The sequence below is a fragment of the Corvus hawaiiensis genome, chromosome 23, assembly GCF_020740725.1.
Source record: "Corvus hawaiiensis isolate bCorHaw1 chromosome 23, bCorHaw1.pri.cur, whole genome shotgun sequence".
In the NCBI taxonomy this organism is placed as follows: Eukaryota; Metazoa; Chordata; class Aves; order Passeriformes; family Corvidae; genus Corvus; species Corvus hawaiiensis.
Genome location: NC_063235.1, coordinates 7,434,666 through 7,462,476, shown reverse-complemented (window position 1 = coordinate 7,462,476; position 27,811 = coordinate 7,434,666). Strand labels below are relative to the sequence as shown.

Here is a 27,811-nt window from a genome sequence, read left to right as displayed (position 1 = left end):
CTGCGCGCCCCGGCCCGCGCCCCCCGCCCGCCGCCATGGGCGCCGCGGCCCTGCGCGCCCTGCCCTGGGCGCTGCTGCTGCTGGGGCCGCTGCTGCCCGGGCAGGTCCTGCAGGCCAACCCCATGCTCACCTCCGAGGGCCAGCCCGCGCCGCTGCCCAGCGGCAACGTTCCGGGCTTCACCCCCGCGCCCCCCGCCGCCCCCGAGGAGATCCACCCGCTCAAGGAGCACCCGGCCAACGGCTCGGGAGAGGGGCACGCCAAGCCCCGCAAAGCCTTCCCGGTCATCGGCATCGACTACACGCACGTCCGCATCCCCTTCGAGATCTCCCTCTGGATCCTCCTGGCCTGCCTCATGAAGCTGGGTAGGTGGGCGGTGTTGGGGGGGAGTCCGTGGGAAGGGGGCTGCGGAGAGGCCCCCGGTGTCGTGGAGAAGGAGGGACCCCCCAGCCGAGTGGAACAGGCAGCCGCAAGCATCCAAGGAGGGACCCCCTGAGCATCCCAGGGTGGGATCCCCCAGGCAAATGGGACAGACACCCCCAAGCATCACAAGGAGTGACCTTCGTGAGCATCTACCACAAGGGACCCCTAGGGTGGGACCCCCTGAGCATCCCAGAGCAGGACTCCCCAGTCGGATGGGACAGGCACCCCCAGTCATCGCAAGGAGGGACTCCTGTGAACATCTCAAGGAGGGACCCTCTTGAGCATCCCGGGGTGGGATCACCCCAAACATCCCAGGGCAAAATCTCCTGCACATCTTCTGCAAACCTCCCAGGTCGGCTGGGCCGGGGTGGGCACTGCTCTCCCCACGACCTTGGGTCTCTGTCCTGGGCCTAGTGGGCAGCCACATCCCAGTCCCTCCACTCCCACAGACTTCTCATCTCCGTGCCTGGGAGCAGAGCTGAAGATGCTCCTGACCCCCACTTGGACCAGGTTTGCTTTCCTCCCTTTGACACTCAGGGAGGAAGCATCCAGTTTGCTCGCTTCCTCTCTAAACCACAGATGCTTTTTGTAACCTTGGAGAAGTCACTCAGAAACCTCCCGGTGCTTCGGCCTCCCCTTCCTCCCCCTCCGCAGCAAACCGGGGTGGGTTTGACTCTGCTGCAAAGCATCCAGAGATTCCCGCATTAAAGAGAACGGCGTCAGGGCTGGAAATGTCACCCGCTCGGATGACCCGCTCTGGGAAAGCATCACTCTGCCGGGGCGGGGGTTGTTGACAAAGTGCTTTCCAAACTTCTGCAGCTGGATCGATACCAGCCGAATTACCCCAAACCTGTGACGTGACGTAACCGCTCCGCGCTCAGCCCTGCTGTGCTGTCCCCAGCTCCGGCAGTGCAGAGGTTCAGCTGGCCCTGGTCCCGTCCCTGGTGATAACGCCAGGGAGACAGGTGAAATGTTTGCTTGTCCCTGCCTTGGAGCAGGTGAGGAGGGAAGGGAACTCTGCCCTCCTTCGTTTTGCTCCTCAGTTGCCATCAGTGGTTTAATAACACTCAGGCACTCCAGCTTGCTGAAGGAAATCCTGCTTTGGGAGCTTTTTTAAGCTGGTTCCTGTTGTCAACTGTGCCCTGTCCTGGTCTGGAGGGGTCTGAGAGCCCCCCAGGAGCTCAGATCCTTCCTGCCCAGCTATTCCTAAAAATATCCCATCCCCTTCCCAGTCCACTGTGAGCGTGCGTAGGCAGGTGAAGCCCCATTTCCACAATCCCTCCTGGGTTTTATTTACGTGCAGGCGCAGGAGTGAGAACACTTCAGACCCGGAGGCTTGTCTGGGAGGCAAGCACTCAGGACAGGGTGGAACCAGGTGGGATCCATGGGGTTTATGCCTTCCTGGCTTTGCCCAAAACAACCTCGGGCACGTTTGGCTGGAAGGTGCCTCTCTCCAGCTGGGAAATCTCCTTTCTCAGGGCTCTCCCGGCGCGTGCTCAGCGAGCTCCGCTGTTGCACTGCGCCTTCAGCCCTGCTCGGAGAGCAAAGAGTGATGAAATCAGGAATATCTGTGCGGAAGCTGGTGGAGAAAGGAGGGGCCAATGGCCTGCGGCCCTGCCGGGGCGCACGGGAGAAACCGCGCTGGAAAACACCAGAATGGGCAGCGGGCAGCGGCTCCGGGGGGATGGATGGACGTGGTGGGAGCACCCATGGGAGCCCTCAGTCACTGGTGCTGTGGGAAGCTGCTCCTGCCGCCCTTGCCTGGAGTCAGGGCTCATTTGTGCTGCAGGAAAAGTTGTGTCTGCCGGCTGTCGCGTCTTTGATGCTACAAATATTATGCAAGACTGCGTGTTTTAAGGGCTGTATTTTAGGAGAGGCTGCCCTGCATGTTTGGCGAAGGTCTTTGGAGGTGGCAGGTGCTCTGCAGAGCTCCAGAGATGCTGATTATGCCAAAATCCACACCCTAGCTTACCTATACCTGTGACAGGGCCTTGGCAGCAGGGCAGTCCTGGGACACCCTTTTCCTTGGCCTCCTTTCCAGGGTTCTGCATTTCTTGTTCGTGCTGCCTTGTCACGTAGTTCCCAAGTTGCTGGTACAGCTCCCTCTGCTCGTGAGCTGCAAAGAAGATCTCGCTGCTCTGTGTCCGTATCCCAGCCTCATCTATCCTGCCCTGGATCACAGGATGTTGTTCAGCAGCAGAAAATAGGCTTTTTTCCACCCGGGGAGAGCTCTTACACAACTGGGCGCTGCTGGCAGTACAACCTGGGGTGGTGGGATGAGGCTCACACAGCTCCAGGCTCCCCAAACTGGACAGGGTTTGCAGCATCCCATTTCCATGAAGAGGGGAAGGGGGTTGATAAACAGAACAGGAATTTGCAGTGCTTCCTCTTTCTCCCCATCCTGTCAGTGTGCATTTATTGATGCATCAGGGTGATCCTCCAAAATTCTGAGCAGACAAACATCTTCTTACTCCAAGAGCAGGAGTTCCTGCAGTGTGGGCTGCGCATGACAGCTTGGCACCTCCTGACTGCCCTTCCTCATCTCCACAGGCCTCTTTGCTGGGTTGAAGCTGGTGATTGAGCCACAGGTTGCTGCAAAACTGAGTCTTCAACCCTGTGAGTCACTTCAGGGTGTCGTCCTCAGGGGTAGTGCAGGGTGACCATGTCGAGGAGCTCAGAAGTACTCACAGGGCTCTGCTCCAGGCCAGGAGATGCAACCTGACCTTGTCCTGTTGCTCAGTTTCCCCCTGTTGCTGCTCTTGATGCTTTGGACAGCTCTTCAGGCTTAAATGCATCCCCATTGTCCCATCCAGGGGATTTGTCCTCTCTCCAGCAGCTGTCACTGTGAGATTGTTTGGGGAATCAAAGGTGTGAGTTGAGCCCTTCCCCTCTTGCTGCAGTTTTTGTAAAATGCCTCAGAGATGTTGGTTCCTGGAGGACTCCTCACCTGACAGGGCACAGAGGGATGTGTCCCCCTAGCATGTCCTGTGGGCGTGGGCTGTTCCTGCTTTGTTAATCCCAGTGGAGAAGGGGAAGCTGGTGCTGGCTGCTTTACTTAATACTCACATGGTATTTTGGGGCTGTGTAGGGGAAGAGGAAGTGAGGGACAGCTACAACCATGTTCAGATCACGTCTGGTGGTGGCCTGACTTTGCCAGGAGAAACCTTTGCAGCTGAAAGTTGCAACCAGACAATACAACCTGTTGTATTGCTGCAGAAGGTCAGACCTTCACAAAACACCCCAGTCAGGAGCTCTCTGTGCCCTTCTCCAAGGTTTTGCAGGGATATCGTAAGGGTTCCTTCACACCATGCCCAGGGAGTGGTTGGGAAGCTGAGGGGTTTCTCAGCAGGAGAACCTGGTTTCCTCACTCTGAGGGTTGACCTTTGAGCTCACGTGGCTCCCAGAGATGTTAAGGGGAATTCAAGTTTGACTGTAAATACTTTTTTGTTTCAGGGGAAAGGGAAGGAGTGAGTCAGGAATGTAAATAACAGATTGTGGTCAGCAGTGCCTTTGCCGGCTGTGCTGGGGCCCAGCAGGCAGAGCTTTGTGGGGAGCACCAGCTCTTACCCACCTTGGAGAAGAGTTGGGGCTACCTGTGTCTCCAAAGCCCATCCTGGCCCTTCCTTCTAAAGCCAGAAAGCAGAGTCACATGCCATTAGCCACCTTCCACTGAGGCATGTCCTGTTGTCTGTCTGCACCAAATGGCTTCCCAGCCTCCCTGGAGTATCCTGGCCATTCCACCACTCAAGGGATTCTCAGGGTGTGGTGGGTTCACCTTGGCTGGAAAGTAACCTAAAATTTACATCTTGAGCCCAAGATTTGAAAGTTGGGTGGTGCTTCTGCTTTTTTTCTCTGGGAGTCCATCTCCCCCAGATGGAGAGAGGCTTCATACCAGGGCCTGTAGTGACAGGGCAAGGGGAAGTGGTTTTACGAAGGCAGGTTTAGATTAGATCTAAGAAAGAACTCACTCAGAAGGTGGTGAGGCCCAGAGCAGCTGTGGCTGTCCCATCCCTGGCAGTGTCCAAGGCCAGGTTGGATGGGGCTTGGAGCAGCCTGGGATGGTGGAAGGGGTCCCTGCCCATGGCAGGGGGTGGCACTGGATGTGCTTTAAGGTCCCTTCCAACCCAAACCATTCCATGATTCTGTGACTCCGGGTGCCCACCAAGCTGCTCTGTCACTGCCCTCCTCTGCAGGAGAAACTAGGATGGAAAAAAACCTAACGGATCAAAGGCAGTTTAATAAAGCAAAAGCAAAGGTCATGTGTGGAAACAAAGGGAAACAAGAGATTTATTCTCTACTTCCCATCAGCAGATGATGTCCAGCCACTTCCTGGGAAGTACCTTCAGGCGCGTAGGGGCTGCTCCGGAAGGCAGATGTCGTAATTAGAACTGCCCACCCTCTCTTCCTCTTTTCTCTTTGCTTTTATGTGGTGTGGAATATCCCTTTGGTCAGTTTGGGGCAGTCCCAGCAGTGTCCCCTCCCAGGATGCTGCCCACCCCCAGCTCCTGGCGAGGGTCGAGTGTTGGGGGCAGCTTTGATGCTCTGAGCGCCACTCAGCAGCAGCCAAAGCACGGGGTATTATCAACCCCCTTGCAGGCACGGTAGGGTTGGTGCACTCTGGGGGCTGTTGTGGGGCAGATGAGCTCCAGCTCAGCCAGACCCAGGGCACAGGGACATCATTCCCTGCGTGCCCACGCCGGTGACCTCCCCACGAGGCACCGCTTCGCAGCTGAGCTCCTTGGCTCGCCGTGCGCCCGACGCTGCTCGCTGGGTTTGGAGCCTGTGGCAGTCACTGAGTCACTGCTCTGTCTCTCCTTCCCCTTCGCAGCGCTGTTGTGGCGGGGGTGTTCCCTGCCCCTCCAGACCGAGCGACGGCTGCCAGCACAGCCTGGTGCTCGCCGAGCTGTCCCCACCGTGCGAGTGTTGGGCTGGTGTAAAACGAGCCGGGGACGGAGCCTGTGCTCAGCGAGCAGAGGGAGCTGTGGCAGCGGTGGGTTACGTGGGGACACGCTGGTGCCTTGGGGAGGTTTGGTGTCACATCTCAGCCCAGCGTGCCAGCGCAGCACCAGTGCTCAGTGACGCTCCTCTGGACAGCACCGATGGTCCCCAGCACTGCTGTGCCTGGGGAGGAGCGAGATTAAGGAAGCTCTTGGAGCCTGCGAGCTGGCGATAGGAGCTGGGAGAAGAAGAGCAGAACATGACGGGTGCAGGTGGGGTTGTGGAGCCTCACGGGGGCTCAGGGCATGGGGGGTGGCTCCTGCACATGGAGGAGAGACGACTTCAAAATTGCCAAAGAAGCATTTGTAGAAGCTGGTGGCTGCTGGCTGGCAGCGACATTTGGGCGCTAAAACTCTTGGGTGCTAAAACACTTGGGTGCTTTTCAAATGTTTTATCAGCCCACATCCCTGCCCTGAAATCGGGGCTTTTGGAGGGGCCACCCCGAGGTCTTACAGAGCCCTGCGAGTTGAGGAACTTGAGGATTCCTTTGGGCAGAGGGTGATAAGCAGGGTAGGAAACCTGCTGTGGTGGTGGCACTGGATGGAGGAACTGGATCTTGAGACCAGACACAGTGGAAACACCCCGGAGCAAAGCCGCTGGTGTGGGGGCGCCTCTGCAAGGCTGGGAAAGGGACAGCAAAGAAACATTCCCAGAAGAGCTTTGCCCTGTGTTGGGAACACGTGTGTCTGATGTGCGGGATGAGAGTGCTGGAGTTATCTCTGTGGCCCTTCTGCCACCCCAAAGGTGGCTTCTCGGGCGCCAGGAGGGCCGTGCTGGGCCGGCCTTGCTGGGATGGCCATCGGCAGAGCCGGGCTGGTGGAAGGGGCTGTTCCTTCTGGATCCTGGGACCGGCTGATGCAGGTTCCCTCACTGAGCCAGAGGGAAATCTTTGTCTTATTCTTGGTGGGAATGTTTGTGTTACAACCTGGCTTATCATGTGTTGACTGCAGGCGCTGTGGTGTGAGTGCTCTGAGATCACCCCGGTGTCCCCACTTGTCTCGGGGAGCTGTTCCAGGGGAGCTGGGCCTTGGGGAATGACTGTTGGCAAAGGATTTTGGAGTACTGCTGCAGCTGTGCCACAGAAGTGTAAATTGTCATGATAATGAATTTAAACAGTCTCTTCCAATGCAGACGTGTTGCATTCCCACTTCCTTATTGGGGAATGTTCCAAACACATGCTCTGGCTCCTTTTTCCCCTGCTTTGCCATCTCAGAAAGAACAGCCACAGCATTTATTTTTTCCTCCCTGATCTGCCCATTGCTGGTGTCTGAGCTAAAAAGCATCCAAACTGTTCCCTCCATGGATCTGAGGAAACCATTAGTTTAATTATGGCTGGAAGAGTGAAAGGTTCCTGCTGTGAAATACAGGATGGTGATGGAATGGGAAAAGCAGAACAGGTCTGTAATCACAGCCATTCCTCCCTGGCGAGCCCGAATGTCCATTAAGGCACGATTACACTCCGTTACAGCCATGGCTTTGCTCCCTGCAGGGACCCCACCGCCTGTGCTGTGCCTGTGGCAGCTTCTGGACCTCAAGGGCCTCAGGAACCAAAGCTTTTATTTCATCCCATTTATCAACAAAGGCTTGGAGACCGGATGCTGGGGTCAGGGATAGGCTGGCTTCCCACTCGGGCTGCAGGTGGAATTCGGGATGTGGGTGTTGCAAGTCCTGTGGCAGCCAGAGCTCACATTGGTGCTGGCCTGGCTTTCAGGGAGATGCCATGAAGTTGTTCCTCATGTGTCAATATTTGGCCTGTTTGGTTCAAATCCTTTCTCCCAAATTGCCCAATCACCCAACCACGGCTTGTCCACGATACCCGGAGATGCTGGAGTTCCCTTGGGAATTAGTGGAGTGGAGGACAAGTCTTCTGTCTGCAATTAACATAACTAAATAGTCTCCTTTGGGGTTTGAGAATTACACATGGGAGAAGGGAAAACCAGGAGGTGGTGGAGAGCGGAGGGTCGTTCTTGGGGTGACAGTAATCCTGTGGCACAGAGGGACTGCAGCCCCTCTTGTGCACAGATATCTCTGTAGTACAAACCAGATGCTCATTAGGCTTGCAAATAAATACGTCTTTGACATAATCCTTCCCCTTTTCCCTCCTGCAAGCCCTGGTTTTGGCTGTAGATGCAGAGGTGATGGGGGCTATGAGCCTGTTCCAGGGTCAGTCCTTTGCTACAGCACCGTGTGAGCTGTGGGCACCAACAGAGGAAGAGCAATAAGGGGGATGAATTACTGCAGCTGCCTTGTAAACATTTAGTTTCTTTTTTTTTTTTTTCCTTCTCTTTTGGGTCTCCAAGGCCTAATTTGTTCAAATAAAACCCAAAATCCACACAGAATACTCTGTGAAAACACAGCCATGCTGAGTGGAGCTGGAGCTGGGTTGCACCTCATCCCCCTGTCTTCACTGGGCTCCCTGAGTCAGCAGCAGCTTTTTCTCACCCATTGGGGCTCAAAACTGCTGGTGTAGGTTTGATGAAAACCTCAGTTTTTTGAGATTAGGGCCAGACAGCTTCCAAGGGGACAGCAGAGGAGCAGGGGATGCTTTAAGTTGAACCAAGTGTTGATGGTTGATCCTCTCACTCCACTGAGGTACCACCGTAGGCAAGCTGTTCCATCACCATCTATTCTGCCTGGTGTTGGATATCTCACTGTCCTCTCTGATTTTCCGGTGTCTTCCAGTTCTGCGGTAATTGAGGGATGGCTCTCTCATCATGTTCTGTTCTTCGGCTCTTTCCTGGGCCAGCAGAACTTCCGTGTTTCTTCTTGGGAAGGAAGAAACCAAATTAAAAGCTCAGCAGGCGGGCGTGCACACACTTGTTGCTGCCTGTTTGTCAGAAAAGGCGAGATCCAAGGCTGATCCTAGCTTGGAGTGGAGCACTGAGAATGGATCTGGTGGTGTGTCACCTGTGGTGGTACAAAAATTTGGTGTTACATCACCCCCCATGTGTTGGGGTTCCTTCCAAGGACCTGCCTGTGTGAGAAGGGCACGACTGAGGCTCATTGGAAGTTGGGGAGGTGTTTTGAGTGGAAAGCTGAGGAATGCAACGTGCTTTTTTAGTCAGAAGAGAACACACAAATTTCCTTGGGCTGCCCAGGAGTGACTCACAAACATCTCAGCATTCGAGGTCTTTGTCTCCAGAAAGTTGCAATACAATCGACCTCCAGGGACAGCACTTAAATCCCGCTTAGCAGAGGGTGCTGCTAGGGAAATAATTCCCCTCTCTTGTGCAAGACACACATCTGCAGAGGCAGACACCCCTTGGCAGCAGTTTATTTCCAGTGCCTGGAATTATTCTGCATTTTGGAGTCATGGCATGCTAAATCTTAATGACGGATTTGGAGAGAAGGCAGCTTCCCACCCCGCTGCTGGAGATTTAACAGCAGACACGCCAGGGGCACAGATTGCAGCGCATACAGGCCTTTAAAGAGAAGAGCTGGTGTTTCCAGCCCTGTTAGTGCCTCAGTTTCCCTTGGGAACGCTTTTCCCACAGCAGCCTTGGTCCCTGGGGGTCCGTCCCTTTGCAAGGAACAGCTCCTCTCCTGTCTCAGCTGCTGCGTGGAGGGAGAGCAGCTGCTCCCAGGAGCTCAGCTGGGTGTGAAAAGCATCCTGGCTGGGGATGGTGCTGGAGGGCTGGAATGGAGTCTCTGTGTGCTGGGGAAGAGGTGACAGTGGCCGGGTGCTTGTGTTGGCTCTGGACGCGCTGCTGGCGTGTGCTGAGAGTGGTGTCACTTTGCCTGGGCTTGCAAAGCCCGGTAGTAATCAGTGCTAATTGCAATTACCTCCTCCCTGCTGTCCGAGTGGAGACCAACAGGTTATTTCCTGAAAAGCTTTTGTTTGTCTTTCCTGCCCGTGTTCCCGGTAGGAAATCTGCCCTTCCTGGGAAGGGCGATTGGCATCGCTCTGCCTGGGGAGTTTGTCTATGGTCACCTCAGGCTGGGTCAGGTTTAACTCTCCTCAAGGCCTCGAGGGTCAGCAGGAACTGGGAATTTAATGCTGTGTCCTGTGGCTGAGGGCAAGGAGCTGGGAGAGAGACTGGAGCCTTATTTAGGGTGACCAGGCACTGTCTCTTCACATCACCTTGAGTCCCTTCTGCTCCAGAGCATCCACCATCTGCATCCAACAGTGCGAAGGTTCCCTTTGCACCACGCAGATGTTAACTGGGAGGATTCTATTCCAGAAATCCCCTGGCACTGACCCCTCCTAAATCAGCTATTCATGGCATCCAGCGCCTTGCAGCAGCTGAAGGAATCTGGGAAGAGCATGGCTGATGAGAGTGAGTTATGTTTAGCTCCTTGTCCCTTTCCCTGGAGCTAAAGAAGTTTTTCTAGACCTTAAACCTCCTCAAAATGCTCAAGTCCAGCTGCTGTGTTTTGAAGGATATAAACCTGGATGAGGATGCTGTTGCCCTGTAGAAAACTCAGTTTTCCAGGGTAAATGAGCTGTGCCAGGAAGATCCCAGCCTTGCAGGCCTGGCTGTGAGCTGCACCCATCCAGAGCTGGTGGGAAAAAGTCAAAATGAGTCTTGGAGCAACAACAGCGGAAATCTGGGTGGCAGTTTGTCCCCGTGTGCCTCCGTGCCCGGCTCCTGCTGGGTGAATGCCATGGGTTGGTAAAGATTCACAGTCCCGCCCTAGAAAAACTTCGTGGAGCCTGCCCAGAGGCTCTGAACAGGTTTGGTAATCGCAGGCTGTGGTTTGGGAGCGGCTCTGGAACATGCCCGCTGGAGGAATGCAGTCAGCAGGGATCGGGGTTACCGGAGCACCGCAGTCACCGGTGACACGCAGCGCCAAACCCTTGACCGGTTTGCCAAAGCTCAGCAGGGAAGGGTGGGTTTGGCATCTTGTCATGGGGCAGCTCTAGACATGGAGAGAGGTGGAGGAGAGCTGCTCCACGCACAGCTGGGCCTGAGAGGATTTTTCAAGATGTGGTGGCACCAAGCCTTGAAGCCTCCCAAGCCATCGCTGCTCATTGACTCTGTGCTTTCCTCCCAGCTTGGAATGCTGCAGCCATGGGGTGACGAGGTCCGAGGGCTCTGGGTCTCTCAGTCTTTAATGGAAATTAGGTCTTTGTTAATATCTGCTTTTCTTGCAGAGTGTCCTTGGCTTTCCTTCTGGTGTGAAGGAGAAGCGTTATCTAAACACAGGACTGGAAATTGGGAGCTGCTGGGTTCTCACGCCAGCTCTCACACGATTCACTTGGGGACTTGGGCAAGTCCATTTAATGTCTTTTGTCTCTCATTTCCTTTTTACAGCTGGGAGGAAATTAATACCAGTTCTGTAAAAGACTCCCAATTGATCTGTTAATTTCTTGTGAGTGCTTCAAGATAAAACCAGGGTACGTGCTCTTACTGCTCCCAAATAAAAATACGTTCAAGTGTTTCTGCTAAAGGCCTCTGCCCATGGATTGTTCTCAGGGCATGTTGTGGTTGTGTGTGGGCACCTTCTCCTCTCAGGAGGCTGCTGCTCCACGTCTTCCCAGTCCTTCCCAGGCTCAGGGCAGTGAGGTTTAATTGGGAGGAATCGCTGGTGGCTCTTTGGCCGCAGGCTCAGCAGTGTCTGCTTTGCAGGGAATGCCGGGCGTTGGATCGTGCAAAAGGCTCCTCAGGCTCCTCTGAGCTGTCCCGTGGTGTTTGGAAAGAGAGAGGGACGCAGCCCCTTCAGATGGGGGAGAAGCAAACCGAGGAGCAGCCGCCCATCCCTGTGCTGGAGGGAAGAGTGGGTGCTGAGCCAGGGAAGAGATCTGCGTGTTATCGTTGCATTCCCCATGTAAACAGCTCATTTCTGAGTGTACACAGCGGGCTCTGGCAGGGGGGCCGCCCATCCTGGCAGGCTGAGATCCAGGGTGCCTGCGCGTGATTCAGAGCCGGGATCGCTGCGTCCTCTCCCGCTCTGCAGCACTGCAGCGCTGCCGCGGGGTCCCAGCACACCTGCAGCACTCACACAGCAGCCGCCTGCCCTGCACCCTGCCGGGACTGTGCTGGGGGAGGGAGAGGGGGTTTGCCTTTCCGAGGGGAGGGTGTTGCTCCTGGAAGGTGTCAGGGCAGGTGGGGAGCTGGGCTCATCTGCATGCAGCTCCTGGCTCTGGCTGCTGCAGGATGCAGCGACGCCTTCGGTCGTGTTCCCCTGTCTGCTCAGCTTTTTGGGGACCTTTCTGCATCTCCAGATCCGGCCCTACATGGGAAGGACAACCTCGTGGTTTCCTGGTAGTGCTGCCATCATCATCCTTGAGAATTTCTGTGCTGGTGCTCATGGCTGCGAGGGGGCTGCATCACCAGATCTGGCCCTACATGGGAAGGACAACCTCGTGGTTTCCTGGTAGTGCTGCCATCATCATCCTTGAGAATTTCTGTGCTGGTGCTCATGGCTGCGAGGGGGCTGCATCACCAGGGTTCGCAGTCTGGCACTCCCTGCATCCCTCTGGAGCGTGGCAGTGCCTGCTGTGGCTGGCATGGGATTGAGGCACATTCCTACATGATGTTGCTGCAGGCACTGAGGTACCAGAGGAGACTTTGTCCTTGCACTCAGTTGCCAGAAGAAGCTTTGCCCTTGCCCTGCTGTTGCTGTCTGTGCCAGGGCTCAGGTCCTTGCCCTCTGTCCCCAGTGGCTGGTGCTGGGTGGGAAGGAGCTGAAGCCCCCTCCCCTGCTCACCCTCCCCTCCGTGCCCCACCCCAACAGCTGGTTTGACAGCACACCAGACCCCGTCCCATGATTACCGTTAGCAGCTCCAATGCATGAAATGGCTCTAAATAGCTGCTCTCCAAAAGGCTCCATGCACAGAACAGCCCAGCCTCATCTCCCAGACCATCTCTGAACTGTCCTTGGCACCTTGACCTTGCAGAGAGCCACACCAGCATCGCTCCTGCTGGTGCCCTGGCATCCATCCCCTCTGTGCATGGAGCATGGGAAGCTCTCAGCACCCTCCTGAGGGGAACGGCTCTGGCTGCAGCTTATTCTGTGTTTATCCTGTCCTGGGATGTGGGCTTTGCTCCCCAGGGGTCCCCAGGGAACAGTGAGATTTCGGAAAGGCAAGTGCACTGCTGCTCCCTCCAGCTGCCTCAGATGAGGTGTCTGCATTTGTCTCCCCTTCCATCAGAGGGTTTATTCAGGGCCTGCCAGTGGGAGTTACCTGGGAGCTGCCGCTGCAGGAGGATGGTGCCCTGGGAAGCTGTCAGACATCAGAGCCCTGCTGCACGTCCCCGCCAGCCGCTCCTCACACAGCGATGCAGGGAGGCCTCTGTTGTTTCCCAGGGCTGAAGGGCTCTTCCCTGCTGCTGCACTAGCCAGCACTCCTGCTTTGGCTGATGTGGCTATGCCTTGAGGGCTTGACCAAGCCATTTCTCACGAGTCTTCCTGCGTGGAGCTGGCTCAAGTTAGGGGTTGTGGCTGCTTGGCTGAGCTGCAGCAAGGCTGGTACCTGGCCGTGTCTGCTTTTTGTCCTGTGGCTTTCAGGTTTTGAGTCACCCAAGGGCTGGCCCGATGCTATCAGCCGTGTTCTTATCTCCTGCAAAGCAGACAGGGTCCAGCCAGGTCACCTTCCCACACACACCTGCCTGGCTGCAGGCGCTGGGGCTGGATGCACAGGGCTGGGGCAGCTGGGGCTGTACCAGGCAGCCCCCGGGCTCCTATCGCAGGACCTCCCTCCATTTGCCCCCCTCTGTTTGCATTAGGTGGGGAAGAGGGGTAAAACCAGGGGCAGCTGCGGGGTGGGGCCGAGCTGGGTGAGCAAAGTCTGTAGGCACAGGGTGACAATGTCACACCAAGAGAAAATAAAACTGTCCCTTCGTCAGCTGGCAAGGGGTCCCAGTGGGTATTGGCTGTGACAGCGTGGCTTTGGGGGTATTGTGGGCAGTCCAGCTGCTCGGGGTCACGGCGAGGCTGTGCTGGGCACCGTGGGCAGGCAGACCCTGGGGGAACCAGCCCAGGGCTTCATCCCCTCCCATCCTACGTGGATGAAGTTGATCCTGACTCCTGAAAATGCCTGGAGGCTGCAGGCCAGTGTTGGATGCTCATGGATTTTAACCAGTCCTGAGCACCAGCGGGGTTGCAGCCCCTGCCCAGCCGAGTTTGGGGTGCAGGAGTGACCCCAAATCAGGGCCGGATGTTTTGCTTTTCCCTTCTCGCTGCGCTGGCTTTGCACGCTGTGCCCATGGTGAGGTTTGGGGGGTGGCTCTGTGGCCCCTGTGTGGGATCTGCATTCACTCAGTGACTCACAAAAAGCAGCATAAATTAATTACCCTCCTGGTTCTTGGCTTTGCTTCGTAATTAGCGGCAACAAAATAATGAGGCTTGAATGAAACATTTGGTTTGTTCTGGAGGAAATTGTTTTGCTTAGAAGCACTTTCTGTACCTGCGTCTTAACACAAAAAACAAGAAGTCAACTTCTCACCAGGAAATGGCATTTTGGGGTGGAAAATCAACGCTTTTCCGTTCTGGGCGTTGAAGCCACTTAAAAGGTTGGCTTAAGGTGTGCTTAAAAGGTTGCCCAAATCAACCTCAACTGCTGAAACCAACCCGAAAAGAGCTGCAGGGAAGCACTGGGGTGACCTGGACCTGCATTAAAACCCTGCCTGATCCCTGGTGAAACAGAAGAGGGTTTGGCAAAGCCCAGACTGCGTCATGGCTCCACATGTGCCCTCCCAGTGGGATGGCTGTGGGAATAAGCCAGGTTGGAGCTCTGTGGGGTTGGGATTTCAGGGCACATGGTGATGTTGGAGCTTGTGAGAGGCAATGGATGTAATTTAAGTACGGTGGTTTTACCCCCTCTCCTGGCAGGGTGACACGAGCCATGGCCTCGCTCTATTTATAGGTGTAAATCACCAGCTCTTTAATTCCTTTTGGGCAAGTTCAATTTTCATCCCCTTCCCCCGAGGCTTCCCTGCTACATCTGGTGCAGCTCTCTCCGTTCTCCTTGCTCCCTGTCTTTGCTGGAAGCCGCTGGATCCGGCTCCATTTTCCAAGGGAAAAGCACAGCAGGGCTGAGACATCCCCACATCCCCTGATGGCCCTCTGGAGCCATCAGTAGAGCCTGGCTGATCTTTGGGCAACTGCTGCTCAGGCAAGGGAAGAGAGAAATCCAGTGTGGGTTTTTGAGAGGGAAAAGGATAAATGGAAAGAAGCTGCAGCCAAACTCTGGAAGACTGGGATGGATTTTCCCCTGGGGGCCAGTTGCAAAATGTTCTGTTAGTGCATCGCCACCCTCACAGGGCTTTAACCCTGCTGGGGTCTTACCTCCCATCCTTGACCCTCCACCTCCCCAAAACACAGAGTGGGAGAGCCAGATCCCAGGGGCTCAGAGCTCTGCGGACCCTGGAGCCCAGCCCAGCCCTCCTTCCCTTCCCTCCCTGCTGCTCTTCAGCACGGAGAGAGAAGGGGATGGTGCTGAGTCACGGCTTTGTGGATCGCTTGTGCCCGGGCCTGGTGACACATCGGTGATTTTGGGGTTCAGCCAGCAAAGTGTCAATGTGTGGGGGCTCTCCGTGGTGCCTGTGTCACACGGGAACGTGGGAAGGTGTCCACACTTGGCTGCATCCCTCACCCCGGGATTGCTGCTGCCCCTCTGTAGGGCCCACCCGGCCCCTGCCAGCCTGGTGTCCTGAAGGGTTAAAGTGGCCTTCGGAGGGGCCCCGGTGCTGTCAGACACGTGTGTCTCCTCCAGCCCTGCTCTCTGCAGTGTCCTTCAGAAGGGCAGCCCTTCTGAGCATGCCTGCTCCCCCGCTGCCTCCTTCCCAGACCCTGTGCCTTCTCCCAGGGCTGTTCCAGCTCCTCAGCTCCACGCCCAGCCACGGCCGCTCGCTCCCACCCTGCAGCCCAGACCAGCACCCGGGGTCCCCAGGGCTGCAGAGAGCATCACCTGGGGGGCTTCACCACCCCCTGGCCCACACTAACCCCTCACCTACTACCTCCTTCCAGACCAGAATCTCCGAGGCTGGGAGAGCTCCTAACCCTGGTTAATAATTGAGTGATTCCTCTGCGCCTGCCTGCTGGAGCCTGCAGCTGCTGCAATAAACCTGGGAAGCCTGGGAGGATGGGGGTTTGTGTAACCATTCTCCTTTCTCGCGCCTCCTCTTGGCTAACAGACGTCACCCTGGGAGCATCCTGGCTTTCCCGAGGCCGTGTCCCCATGCGTGGGCGCTTGGGAATCTGGGGTGAAGCCTCAGGAGCATCCGGCTTAACCACGAATGTGCCGAGCCCTTCCAGCCCCGCCGTCTGCTCCCTGCCCCGCTCCCTCCCCGTCCCTACCCGGCTCCGGCTCTAAACACCAACTAAATGGGTTTTCTTCCCTCCTCCTTCATATTTCTCTTCCTCCTGTGGAAGGAGGGGATGTTAATGCCACCCAAATTCAACCTGCAGGGGGATGTGACAGCTGATGGCAATCCCCAGCTGCAGGGACTGGCTCGTGGGGACAGTCCCCTTGTCCCCAGGGCTGGCACACTCTGTCCTGGTGCAGGCTGGCTCCAGCATCAGCATTATATTTTTTTTTTAACTTTTTTTTTTAATTAGTTTTATTCTTTATTTATCACGTCTGAACACCAGCATCTTTCAGGCCCGTGGGAATTGCAGAGCCTCTTGCAGTTCCGACTCCAGGAATGTCCCAGTGGTGGGAGCCAGAGTGGGAGATGTCACATCTCCCCAACTTGGCCTGGATCAGAAAAGTGCCTGAAGGCTTTGCCTCCTTTCCTTCATCCAAGGTTTGATTAAAATGTCCTTATAGTGTTCTGAGGGAGGTCTTCAAACCAGGGGAGCGCTGCAAGAGCTCTGCCTAAGCCTGACCTTGGATCCCGTGCCATATGGAGCTGTAAGGGCTGGGGCAATGACAAGCTGCAAATCGTTCCCTCCTGGCCTTGGGAGGGGCTTTCCAAGGGGCTGTGAGCACCTCAGGGCATGGAGATTCCTCAGCCTCAGTTGAGGGGGAAGTGTCACCTCAGGCAGATGCTGAGAGGGATCGGGCTGGTTCTGACATCCCCAGGGTGGGAATGCTGGGTCTGGATTGGGTGCCTCCCCTTCCCTCCATGTCCCTTCAGGCTCCTCCTGCCTGGGCTGAGGATGGGAGCAGATGAGATATGGTGGGGTTTGAGTCATGAGGCAGCTCATATAACCCCAGGCACAGCACCCAGTGACCCAGGTATAGCCCAGGAAGGAAAAATCCACATTGGGGCAGAGTCTCCAACCAGGCTGGTTGGTTGGGAGTAAATATTTACATGGCACTGCATCCGCCAGCAGCCGGAGCCTTGGGAAAAGCAGCCCAGCTCCTCCGTGGAGGGATGGGGGTGAACCTTTGGCAGCCAGAATGGGAGCCCTCACACTTGCAAACCTCCTGGGGGAAATTCCTGATGTTGCCCTCAACTGCCCCGTGCAAATCCGCTGACCCCAAAATAAAGACCAGAGACGTTCAGAAGCTGCGGAGCAAACCTTGTCAGCGCCAGCTTTCCTTGCCCAAAATCTCTTCAATTTGGAGGGTAGGATTTCCTCCAGGTCTTCAAGTGCCTAGACTGCAGTTAAAACCAGGATTCCAGTCCCTAATTCCGTTCTGCCCCAACCCAAGGAATTGCTGACCACCAGCAGAGCCATCCCCGTGTGTGCCTTGCTGGGTGTGTGATGTGGGCAAGGAGCTGTTTTAATGGGAACTGTTAACTCCTGGATTTCCTTTTCCGTGTTTGCACACGCTCTCGGGGTTCACGTTTAACTCGACTGTCTCGCTCTTAATGGTTCTGGTGGTGTGTGATGCTTATTATTATTATTATTATTATTATTATTATTATTACTACTATCATCGTCATCTTTAAAGCCATTATCGAGGCTTATTCCCCTTTCTGCTGCCCCTGGATGTGCCCGTGGCCGGGCATCCTCATCTCCTAGCATCCTGCCACAGCCTTCCTCATCTTCCAGGAGGGAAGTTCAGGCACAGAGCTGGGATCAAACCCGTTCACCCCTGCCTGGCCTCATCCCCACAGTGAGGCCGTTCCTTCCCACCAGTCACCCCCATCCCAAAGGGGGATGCTGGCTCAGCACTCGGAGCAGGATCCCACCAGCAGGTTGGTACCAATGAGCTCTGGAATGCTCTAAAAATACTGAGTGGAGCAAGCAGGGAGCAAAAAATGGCTGAGATTCAGTGAAATCAAAGGCATAATTAAAATGCAGCCCGTGTAAGTATATTTTTAGGGCCCTACAAAAAGGCTGTAAACCATTGAATTCCCATCAGCACACGAATGTTCCAGTTTAATGGAATCCTGGGGCCTGTGGGGAAGAAGTGAGAGATGCTTAATTGTCAGTGTTTGTGTTTTATTCATGATTGAACATACTTAGCAAGCAAAAACTGATCTGCTGCTGGCTTCTCGCTGCTTGTGTGGCTTTAAGCCTTATCCCAGCCAGAAATTGCCCGGTGTGCTGGAAGGGTCGGTGGTTCCCAGTGTTTGCATGAGCTGTGCATGGGCAAGGGATTATCACCTCCCCTCCCACAGGCAGCCAGGGCTGCCTTGGGGTGCTCAGAGCTTGGGTGGGCTCCAGGGGATCCAAGAAAGAAGGAAAACCCCATGGGAGTAAATCAGGAACTGCATCCGGGCTGGGAAGTCCCTAATGCAGGTGACTGGGTGTTGGGAGAGAGTTTGGATGTTCCCATCTCCTCCCGGCCTCCCCTCGTGCCTGAAGCCAAAGCCATCGAGCCATTTGCTGGGGATTGGTGCTGCTGTGGCAAAGCCGAGGTGGGACCCAGGCTCCTTCCAGCACCACTCCAGCACCAGGGACCCTTTGGAGCAGCTGGAATGGTGCCTGGAGCCTCGGGTGTGATGAATCCTCTGGGCTCGCCCACGCTGGAGCCTGTGCCCGCAGCTCAGGTGGAATTTGGGGGCTAATCCTGCCCCCAGGGACCTGCATGGGGCTGGGCCGGGGGCTGCAGTCCTTAGGGAGGGGCTGTGGAAGTGTGGCCTCTTCCCATGGGAGCTGGATCCGTGCTCTGCGCTGCGCAGGTGGAGGAGGGATGAGCCGGCCGTGGCACACATGTGGCCCCTGCGGGCTCGGGGGGATCTGACTCGTTCCGGAGGGGATTTAATCTGTTGTGGAATTGCTGCAGATGGCACGGCCGGAAGGAACGGAGGAACACGGCATGCCAAGGCAGGGTGCCTTATTTTAAACTGCTTCCCTTGCCAGGGAACAAATATGCCTCGCTTCAAAATAATAATTATAAAGCCTGGGAGAAGATCCAGGGAACCCAAAATCCTTCTGTGGGTGTTGGTGTGCTGGCAGATACCCGGCTGGGGGTGTTTGGTGGGAATGTCATCCCAGCGGGTCACGGCTGGCTCAGAGAGCTGCGCTGGGAGCTGGGCTGTGATTGAAAACGGGGAAAATGTGTTCCCTGTTGCCTTGCACCCCAAGGATGCATCCTGTCCCTGCTGCAGCCAGCCATGTGAAACCTCCAGGAAGGGGAATTGCATCCTGAAATCCACCAAGCAGCAGGTCCCCTCCCTGTGCCTTGCGTCAGGGCTGCCCAGGGATGGGCCCTGAGCCTGGCACGCTGGGAACAGTGGCACTGGGTGGGCAGGCTGCAGTCTGACAGGAGGGAAATGCCACTGCCTGCGTGTGCTCGGGATCAGCTGGAGCCAGTGACAGCTCCTGTGGAGAGAGCTGCCTGTGCTGCAGGGCTGTCGCAGGGCTGGGGGCCACGGAGAGACCCCGGCGTGTCCCAAGGGTGGCTGTCACCTGCTGCACTGGGACTCGCAGGGTTCTGGCCTGGCACCAGCAGTGCCAGGGTCTGGTTAAGCTGCAGTTTCTGTTTGACAGAGCGGGGCAGGAGGGGAAACTGAGGCACACAAGGAGCGACAGATCACAAGGAGTGCAGGGAGGGCTGGGAGCTGGTCCCTGACTCCGGCAGGGCTGTCCCCCTGCAGACAGCATCCTCCATTCCTGTACCCAACACGTGTCTTGCTCTCTCCTCTCCAGGCTTCCACGTGATCCCGTCAGTGTCCAGCATCGTTCCCGAGAGCTGCCTGCTCATTGTGGTGGGCCTGCTGGTTGGGGGGCTCATCAAAGGGGTGGGTGAAAGGCCCCCCATCCTCAAGTCGGACATCTTCTTCCTCTTTCTGCTCCCTCCCATCATCCTGGACGCCGGCTACTTCCTGCCCTTGCGCCAGTTCACCGAGAACCTGGGCACCATCCTCATCTTCGCCGTGGTGGGCACGCTCTGGAACGCCTTTTTCCTGGGGGGGCTCATGTACGCCGTGTGCCAGCTGGGCGGCCCCGGCCTCAACCACATCAGCCTCCTGGCCAACCTGCTCTTCGGCAGCATCATCTCGGCCGTGGACCCGGTGGCCGTGCTGGCCGTCTTCGAGGAGATCCACATCAACGAGCTGCTGCACATCCTGGTCTTCGGGGAGTCCCTGCTCAACGACGCCGTCACCGTCGTGAGTGCCTCAGCCCAGGGAAGGGGGTTTGCTTTGGTGCAGGAGCGTCTCAGGGTGGAGGCAGCGGGGTGGCGGCTGTCAGGGCCATCCCAAGCTGCCAGGTGCCTCCTGGCAGCTCCACTTGCACCAAACCTTGTCCAGGTGCAAAGCTAAAAATAGAGGCTTAAAACACCGCAGAGGTGGGTTGAGGTGAAGTGTTTCATGTGGTGGGTTGGGGAGGCTGAGGGCACGTGCCCAGTCAGCCTCTCGGTGCCATGGGCTCTGGGAATCTGCTCTCCTGGCTGGAGCTGCTGCCAGGGAAAGCACGAGGGGCTGATGCTGGGTCAGGCAGCACTGCCATGGAGCTGCTGCTCCCTCTATCTCCTCTCATGTGGTCACCCTTGCTGTCCCCCAGCTGCAGCTCCCAGGAGGTGGCAGGGCAGGACATCAGCCGTGGCATAGAGGAGAGCTGGGGGGGCTGAAGCCAGGCTGGCATCCCGCCTGGATCACCCCTCAGCCCCGCTGCAAGCAGCAGCTTTGCAGGGACCTTTGGGAGGCAGGGCCAGGCCTGCTCCTTTCCAAAGGACGCCACCGTCCAGGTGCTGGCTTGGCTGTCAGCGTGGCCTTCTCCTCTCTGCAGAGCTGACCTCTACACTTACTTCTAACCCACTGCTTTTTCCTGGCTCCTGTCCCGCATCCCAGCTGTCCGTTTCGGAGCTGGCTGCTCAGCCCCTGCTGACAAGGTTCCTGGTGACAAAGAACACTCTGTCCCACCACGGGGCTTTTCCCAGGCACTTCTCCCCCATTTTCCACCAGAGGGGTGCCTGCAGGGTCTGTGTCCCCACTCTCATCCCTGGGGAATGCTTTTGTCTGTCCCTGCCCCACCCAGGGCCTGGCCCTGGCAGGCAGGAGCTGGCACCTTGCCCTTTCCCTGCCTGTTCCTGCAGGATGCCCTAAAGCCTGTTTCCCATCCTGACAGCTGCTTTAACATCTCTGCAGTGTCTGGGGGTGGGAGAAGGCAACACAGCCCAGGGTCTTTCCCTCAGGTTTCCCACAGCTACAGAAGCTCTAGGGCTTGGGCTCTGCTCTGGGCTGGGCAGGGCAGGGCAGATGGTGGCTTTTCTCTCCATGCGTCTGTCAGGAGTCCCCCAGCCTGGATCTGTCCTGACCTGCTCATTGGGAAAACAGGAACAGCCTCTGGCTGGGGATCAAAGGCCCTCCTGGGACAGCTGGAGAGCAGAGCTGTCCCAGACACACCTTCGGTGGCACCACATCCCTGTGGGCACAGAGCACGGGGAGCTGGTCCCTCGTGTCTGTGTCTGGCACAGCAAAGCACCAGCAGCCAGATTTGGTGTGAGCCTTGGTCAAGCACAGGACCCAGCTCGGGGTCACCAAGCGCCGACACAGCTCAGCTCAGGTGTGCCTGGCTCCCAGGGGAGGTCCCTGTGCAGGTAGGTCTCCTTCGAGGTGAGGCTGTCTCTTGCCACAGGGACAGTTTGAACCCTGCTCTCCTTTCTCCCTGCCAGGTCCTCTACCACCTCTTTGAGGAGTTTGCCAACTTCGAGCAGGTGACCATCATCGACATCATCCTCGGCTTCCTCAGCTTCTTCGTGGTGTCGCTGGGCGGGGTCCTGGTGGGCGTCATTTACGGGGTGATCGCTGCCTTCACGTCCCGCTTCACCTCCCACATCCGGGTCATCGAGCCGCTCTTCGTGTTCCTCTACAGCTACATGGCCTATCTGTCTGCCGAGCTCTTCCACCTGTCCGGCATCATGGCGTGAGTTGGGAATGGGGCAGCAGGTGCCCCCCTGTCCCCAGGGCCCCTGGGAGGATTTCCTGTGGTGTAACCACAGCCTTCTGGCTGGCCCAGCGTGGTCAGTTCCTGCCCAGTGAGGCCCAGGGGTGTGTTTGGGCTGGACTATGCAAGGAGGCGCAGGAGGGAAGTGAGTCTTGGGAGATGTCCCACAGATCCCGGGGTGCTGGCAGCCCATTCCTGTTCTCCTGGACACACAGGAGCAGGCAGAGCCTGCTGAGCGCTCGGGACGATGGGTTTGTGCTCCAGTGCTCACTCCTGCCCTGCCAGGGGAAGGAGAAACCTCGCGTTGCCTTCTCTGGAGGCCTTGAATATTTGCTGGTGGTTCCCAAGGCCTGTCCTGCCCTGGGGTTGGGTGTCAGAACACAAAGCACTGCTGCAGGGCCAGGGCTTGGGGCTGACCCCATGTCCCCACGGCTGCTGAGTGCCCCGACCTCACCCCCAGGCTCATCGCCTCTGGCGTGGTCATGCGGCCCTACGTGGAAGCCAACATCTCCCACAAGTCCCACACCACCATCAAGTATTTCCTCAAGATGTGGAGCAGTGTGAGCGAGACCCTCATCTTCATCTTCCTGGGTGTCTCCACCGTGGCTGGTCACCACTACTGGAACTGGACCTTCGTCATCAGCACGCTGCTCTTCTGCCTCATCGCCAGAGTGCTGGGTGAGCTGTCAGTGTGGTGGCAAAGCCCTTGGGGTGGTAAGAGAATCATGGGATGGTTTGGGTTGGAAGGGACCTTAAAGCCCATCTGGTTCCAAGTGCCATGGGCAGAGACACCTTCCACCAGACCAGGTTGCTCCAAGCCCTGTCCAGCCTCGCCTTGAGTGGCCGCTTGGGTCATGATGACCTCTCAGGACCGTGATGGTTTGCCTTGCTGGGGAGGCTGGAGATGGCTGGGTGGCACTGCTCCGCTGTGGGCATCACCCGTGCTGGTGGCTGGTGGTGTGGGGAGATGGGGCTGAGGCCGTGCTTGTGCCAGACACAGGGTGGAAGCTGGTGAGGGATTCTGAGATGAGCAGACAGCTCTCACCTGCACCCACGCCCCCGAGGGGCTGCAGGGTGGCTCTTTGGGACTGGAGGGGATCCTTCACCATTCACACAGGACTGTGCTGCTCCCCCAGGTGTCCTGGTCCTCACCTGGTTCATCAACAAGTTCCGAATCGTGAAGCTGACGCCGAAGGACCAGTTCATCATCGCCTACGGGGGCCTGCGGGGAGCCATCGCCTTCTCCCTCGGGTACCTCCTGGACTACAAACATTTTGGCATGAGGGACATGTTCCTCACAGCCATCATCACAGTCATCTTCTTCACCGTGTTCGTGCAGGTTGGTGGCGCTCAGGCTGTGCTTTCAGAGGGAAAGGGGGCTCGTCGTGGCCGTGTGGAGAGTGGGGAGCACATCCCCCCTCCATCCCTGACCCTGTCCCTGTCCCACGTCCCAAACACTGCCCGGTGACACCGATAGCAGTTTGGCTGTGCTGAGCCCATCCCACTGCCACCGCTGTGCCCTGGGCAGAGATGTAACCCCCTCCCCTTCCCCAGGGCATGACCATCCGGCCCTTGGTGGATCTGCTGGCTGTGAAGAAGAAGCAGGAGACCAAGCGCTCCATCAACGAGGAGATCCACACGCAGGTAACGCGCTGCTCCGGCCGCCCCACGCCTGCTTTAGCCCTCTGCTCTCTCTGCTTCTGCCACTCCACCACTGTCACTGGGACTGCCCCTAAATCAGTGCCCAAGGTAAGGGGGGCAGAGCGAGGGCTCTCCCCTGTCTGTGTCGTCCAGTGCCCGCTCTGACCCAGACCCCCCAGTGCCTGTAGAGCCGAGCCCGGTTGTGTGGGTCCATCCTGCCCTCCCAAAGCCCATCCTGGACTCACAGCCCTGATTTTACATGCCCTGAGTGCTCTTCCCGTGTGTCAGTGTGGGTGTCGGGGGAGGGAGAGGGTGGGCAAGAGCCCTCCGAGCTGCTCACGCCTTGGGCCATCTCTTCCAGTTCTTGGATCACCTTCTGACAGGGATCGAGGACATCTGTGGTCACTACGGGCATCACCACTGGAAGGACAAGTGAGTGGGGAGGTTTGGTGGCTGGGGAAGGGTTTCTATCACCACCCCACCACCCAGAAGGTTTCACAGCCCTGTGCCAGGTTTTTCCCCAGGCTTTAATATCCACACACAGACTCCCTGTGGGGAATTACAGCCCTGGATTGAGAGCAAATGGGGCTGCAGGGCTGCACCCCTTGGTCCCACCACCCACAGCAGGTCCGGGGCAGGGTGGGAGCTGCCAGTGGCCAGTCCCTGCAGGAGCTCAGGGCCATCCCCAGTGGGTGCCAGCAGGTGCTGGGTGTTGTGGAGACACCCTGGCTCGGGAGGGATTCAGGGAAGCCTGGCCTGAGCCGTGCTGGTTGAACTGGACCCAGCACTGAACGCAGCAGGGCTGTCCTGGGCGGGGCTGGGGAGGGGGGACAGGGCTGGGGCTGAGCTGTGGCTGCTCCTCCTCTCCCACACTCCCGGGAAGGCTGAACCGCTTCAACAAGAAGTATGTGAAGAAGTGCCTGATCGCGGGGGAGCGCTCCAAGGAGCCCCAGCTCATCGCCTTCTACCACAAGATGGAGATGAAGCAGGCCATCGAGCTGGTGGAGAGCGGGGGCATCGGCAAGATCCCCTCCGCCGTCTCCACCGTCTCCATCCAGTGAGTTCCCAGCCCTGGGCACCCTCCCGTGGCACCCTGAGTGCTCCCTGCTGGTGGCCACAGGGCAAGCAGCCCTTGGGTGCTGCGTGGCCATCGTGGCGTGGCTCTGAATCCTGTCTGTCCACGCAGGAACATCAACCCCAAGACCCTCCCTCTGGAGCGTGTCCTTCCAGCCCTGTCCAAGGACAAGGAGGAGGAGATCCGGAAAATCCTCCGCAATAACCTGCAGAAAACCAGGCAGAGGGTGAGGTGTCCCCTGGCACTGTGTCCCCTTTGCCTCGCTGGGAGCGGCAGGGACGCAGCTCTCAGCTGGGCCCTTCACTCCTGCTGTCCCTGCCCTGCTGTGCCTTGTGCTCCTGGCCTGACTCCTTCCCCAGGATGTTTTTCCCCCTGGGACGGTGCTGGGATAGTCGGAGGGGGAGGCTGTTTTGGTCAGCAGCTGAGCCCAGCCTTTAAACCCTTGCTGGCCAGGGTGGGTGAGGATCAGGCATCCCGTGGTGGCACACCAGGGATGAGCCACGAGCCTGCCTGGACCTGCTCTGCCCACTGGTGGCTGTTTCATCCATCGCCAAGAGGGATGGGGCTGTGACCTTTCTTTCCCTTTCCTGTGGGATTTTAACCCGTCTCCTTTCCTTGGGATCTCTCCCCAGCTGCGATCCTACAACCGGCACACGCTGGTGGCCGACCCCTATGAGGAGGCCTGGAACCAGATGCTCCTGCGGAGGCAGAAGGCCCGGCAGCTGGAACAGAAGGTGCTGGGGAACACCAGGGCTGGGCAGGGCGAGGGCTGGGGGCGTTCCCAGCCTGGGAAGGCTCAGGGAGGGGGCTGAGGGATGACAGAGGGTGACCCCAAGCCTCGGGGGTCCTCTGATTGCCCCAGGCTCCAAGCACATCCCTGGAGCGTGGCTGGGAGGATCTGTGCCCTTGTCCTCTGCATCCCACTGCTGCTCCTTGCCCATCCCTGTGGCCGGTTCCCTACCCATCCCTGTGGCCAGTTCCCTGCCTCCCTTCCCCTCCTGCCCTGGCCGTGCCGGTGACGATGCCCTGCTCCCGTTCCAGATGAACAACTACCTGACGGTGCCGGCGCACAAGCTGGACTCGCCCACCATGTCCCGGGCTCGCATCGGCTCAGGTAGGTGGGAGGGAGCTGCAGGAGGAGTGGCGCCTGGAGCACCTGGAGGTTGGGCTGTCCTGCACCTCCTCAGCTCCCTGTGGCTCTCCAGCCCCGACCATGCCCATCCCACACCCATCCAGCTGAGCCACAAAGGGTTGCTGTTCTGAGCAGAAGCACCCACCTCGCTTCCCAGCACAATTCCCACCGGGAAATCAGGTTGGGCTCTGTCTGGAGCCCAGCTCGCTCCATCCACGCAGCCACGTCTCAGTCCGTGCCCGTCCCAGCCCTCCTCAGGAGAGAGGATCAGGAGCGCTCAGCCCCAGCCCTGTTGCCGCTGGATTCCCAGTTTCTCCATCACACACTCGCTTTGCAATCCTCGGTTCCTCCTGTCCTGTGTCCCCTCCTGCTCCGGGGACCGGGTGTCGGGTGTCGGGGTGTGGCGGGGCTGCGGAGCCGGCGGTTCATCAGCAGAGGGCAGCTTCGCCCTTCCCGATGGAGCCGGGCTGTCGGCAGCTCCGGCTGGGATGTGGAAATCGGGAAAAGGAATTACACAGCAGAATTGGAAATCAGCGACACGGCCCAGGCACCCCAGCCCCAAACAAACGTCTGGGGTGCATCACCGGGGGGTCCCTGAGATCCCCCCTTCCCTGCCTGACCCCTCTCTGCCCCCCAGACCCGCTGGCCTACGAACCCAAGGAGGACTCGGAGAACTTGCCCATCATCACCATCGACCCGGCCTCGCCGCAGTCCCCCGAGTCCGTGGACCTGATGAGCGAGGAGCCTCAGGGAGGCTGCAGTGGCCTCCCACCCTCGCCCGAGGAGGATGAGGAGGGGCTGGTGATGCGGGTGAAGGAGGAGCCTTCCTCCCCCGGGACTGACGACGTCTTCACCCCGGGGCCCAGCGACAGCCCCAGCAACCAGCGGATGCTGCGGTGCCTGAGCGACCCCGGCCCGCGGCCGGAGCCCGAGGAGGGGGAGCCCTTCATCCCCAAGGGGCAGTAGCTGCTGGCACAAAGCCTCCAAATCGTTTCTCTCTCTCTTCATTTGTTCTTTCTTTGCTCTCCTTTTTGGTTTCCTGTCACTACACACTGGGTTCGGGAAGGGGAGACCGTCCTGGATGGACTGGGATTGCCAGGACAGCTCTGCCCAGCGAGCCCTGGGCTGGCCCCAATGAGCAGGGAAGGAGCCCTGGGATGCCCCGGGCTCCTCGGGCAGTGTGGCCTGGAGGTGACGGACAATTTTCCGCCCGGCATTGGGATTTGCAGGTGCCTCACAGCCCCCACGGGGCTCTCCCAGAGGTGCCCACCCACTCAGGACCTGCGGCCGGCTCCGACCAGGGGTGTCCACAGTCGCTCCCCCATGGCACAGCTTCCGCTGTCCCCACTTGTGCTTTAGCTGCCCCCTGGCCTCGCTCCGGAGCGGAGAGGTGGGACGGCAGGGGCTGTCACCGGGGCTGGCACACCCACGCTCCCGTGCACCCCCCAGGGACCTCGGGCTCGTGCCGCTGCCCCCTTGCCTTGGCAACTTCCCCGTGGGACCGGCTGTGCCTGGGATCCTCCCTCCTGGCCTCACATTTCATGCCAGGTCTTTTCAAATAAATATTCTAGAGCCATGCAGGGGGGCAGCTGGGACCCCTCGCTTTGAGCAGCATCTCCATCCCTCCTGGAACTGCTGTCACCTGTCCCCATGGGGACCCTCTGCCAGCTTCAGCCCCTCGCCCTGTGCCAGCGCGGCAGCGGCTGCTCCTTAACCAAAGACGGGGCCCGGGGTGTGCCAGGGGGGATTTTTTGTCTCCCTGCGACTGAGAAGAGCTGGGGGAGAGCCCAGGGCCAGCTCCCCCAGCGTGGGGACACGATGGATCCCGAAGGTTGGCAGGAACAGGACGACTGGGGGTGCCAGGGGTCCTGGAAGGACCCATCTTTCCCCAAGGCTCGGGAGGGCTCACTGGGTGTTTCGGTGGCTCGCAGCCCTCCCCGGGCTCAGGGGTGTCCTGTATCTGTCGCCTCGTCCCCCGCGTGCCCCCCAGCTCCCGCCATGTGCCACCTTCGCTGTGGGTGCCACGGGGGGCTCACCGCCCCCTCCCCGGGGACCCCCGGCCGCTGTCCCCTCCCTGTGCCGTGCCTTGCCACGCTCTGCCCCGCTGCCTTGGTGGGCACCTGTCCCACGTCCCCCCCGCTCCACATCCCGCTGAGACCCCCGGGTCCGGCGTCCGCGGGGCTCCGTCACCGGGGCGAGCGCCCACGTCGCTGCCTGCGCCTGCCTGCTACCCTGCTCTGTTTCCAGGAGGAAAAAAGCAATGGAAATTCTCTTGTATAAAAAGGAAGAAAAAAAAAAAAAACCAAACCCACATGTAAAGAGATTCTTGGTTTTTATCATAAATATTCTAATAAATTAATGTTAATTTTTA

At 58.1% G+C, this 27,811-nt stretch overlaps 1 protein-coding gene across 1 annotated transcript; it reads left to right on the top strand.

Annotated features, from left to right (window-relative positions):
• Nucleotides 1-27: 27 nt before the first annotated feature.
• SLC9A1 (solute carrier family 9 member A1) lies at nucleotides 28-27,811 on the top strand. Its single transcript, XM_048327166.1, has 12 exons — nucleotides 28-363; nucleotides 19,355-19,815; nucleotides 21,321-21,571; nucleotides 22,053-22,270; nucleotides 22,729-22,931; nucleotides 23,147-23,236; nucleotides 23,595-23,665; nucleotides 24,117-24,290; nucleotides 24,420-24,534; nucleotides 24,941-25,042; nucleotides 25,350-25,422; nucleotides 26,078-27,811. Exons 1-12 carry the CDS (start codon nucleotides 36-38, stop codon nucleotides 26,404-26,406), a joined length of 2,415 nt encoding a protein of 804 aa, XP_048183123.1. The 5' UTR covers nucleotides 28-35; the 3' UTR covers nucleotides 26,407-27,811.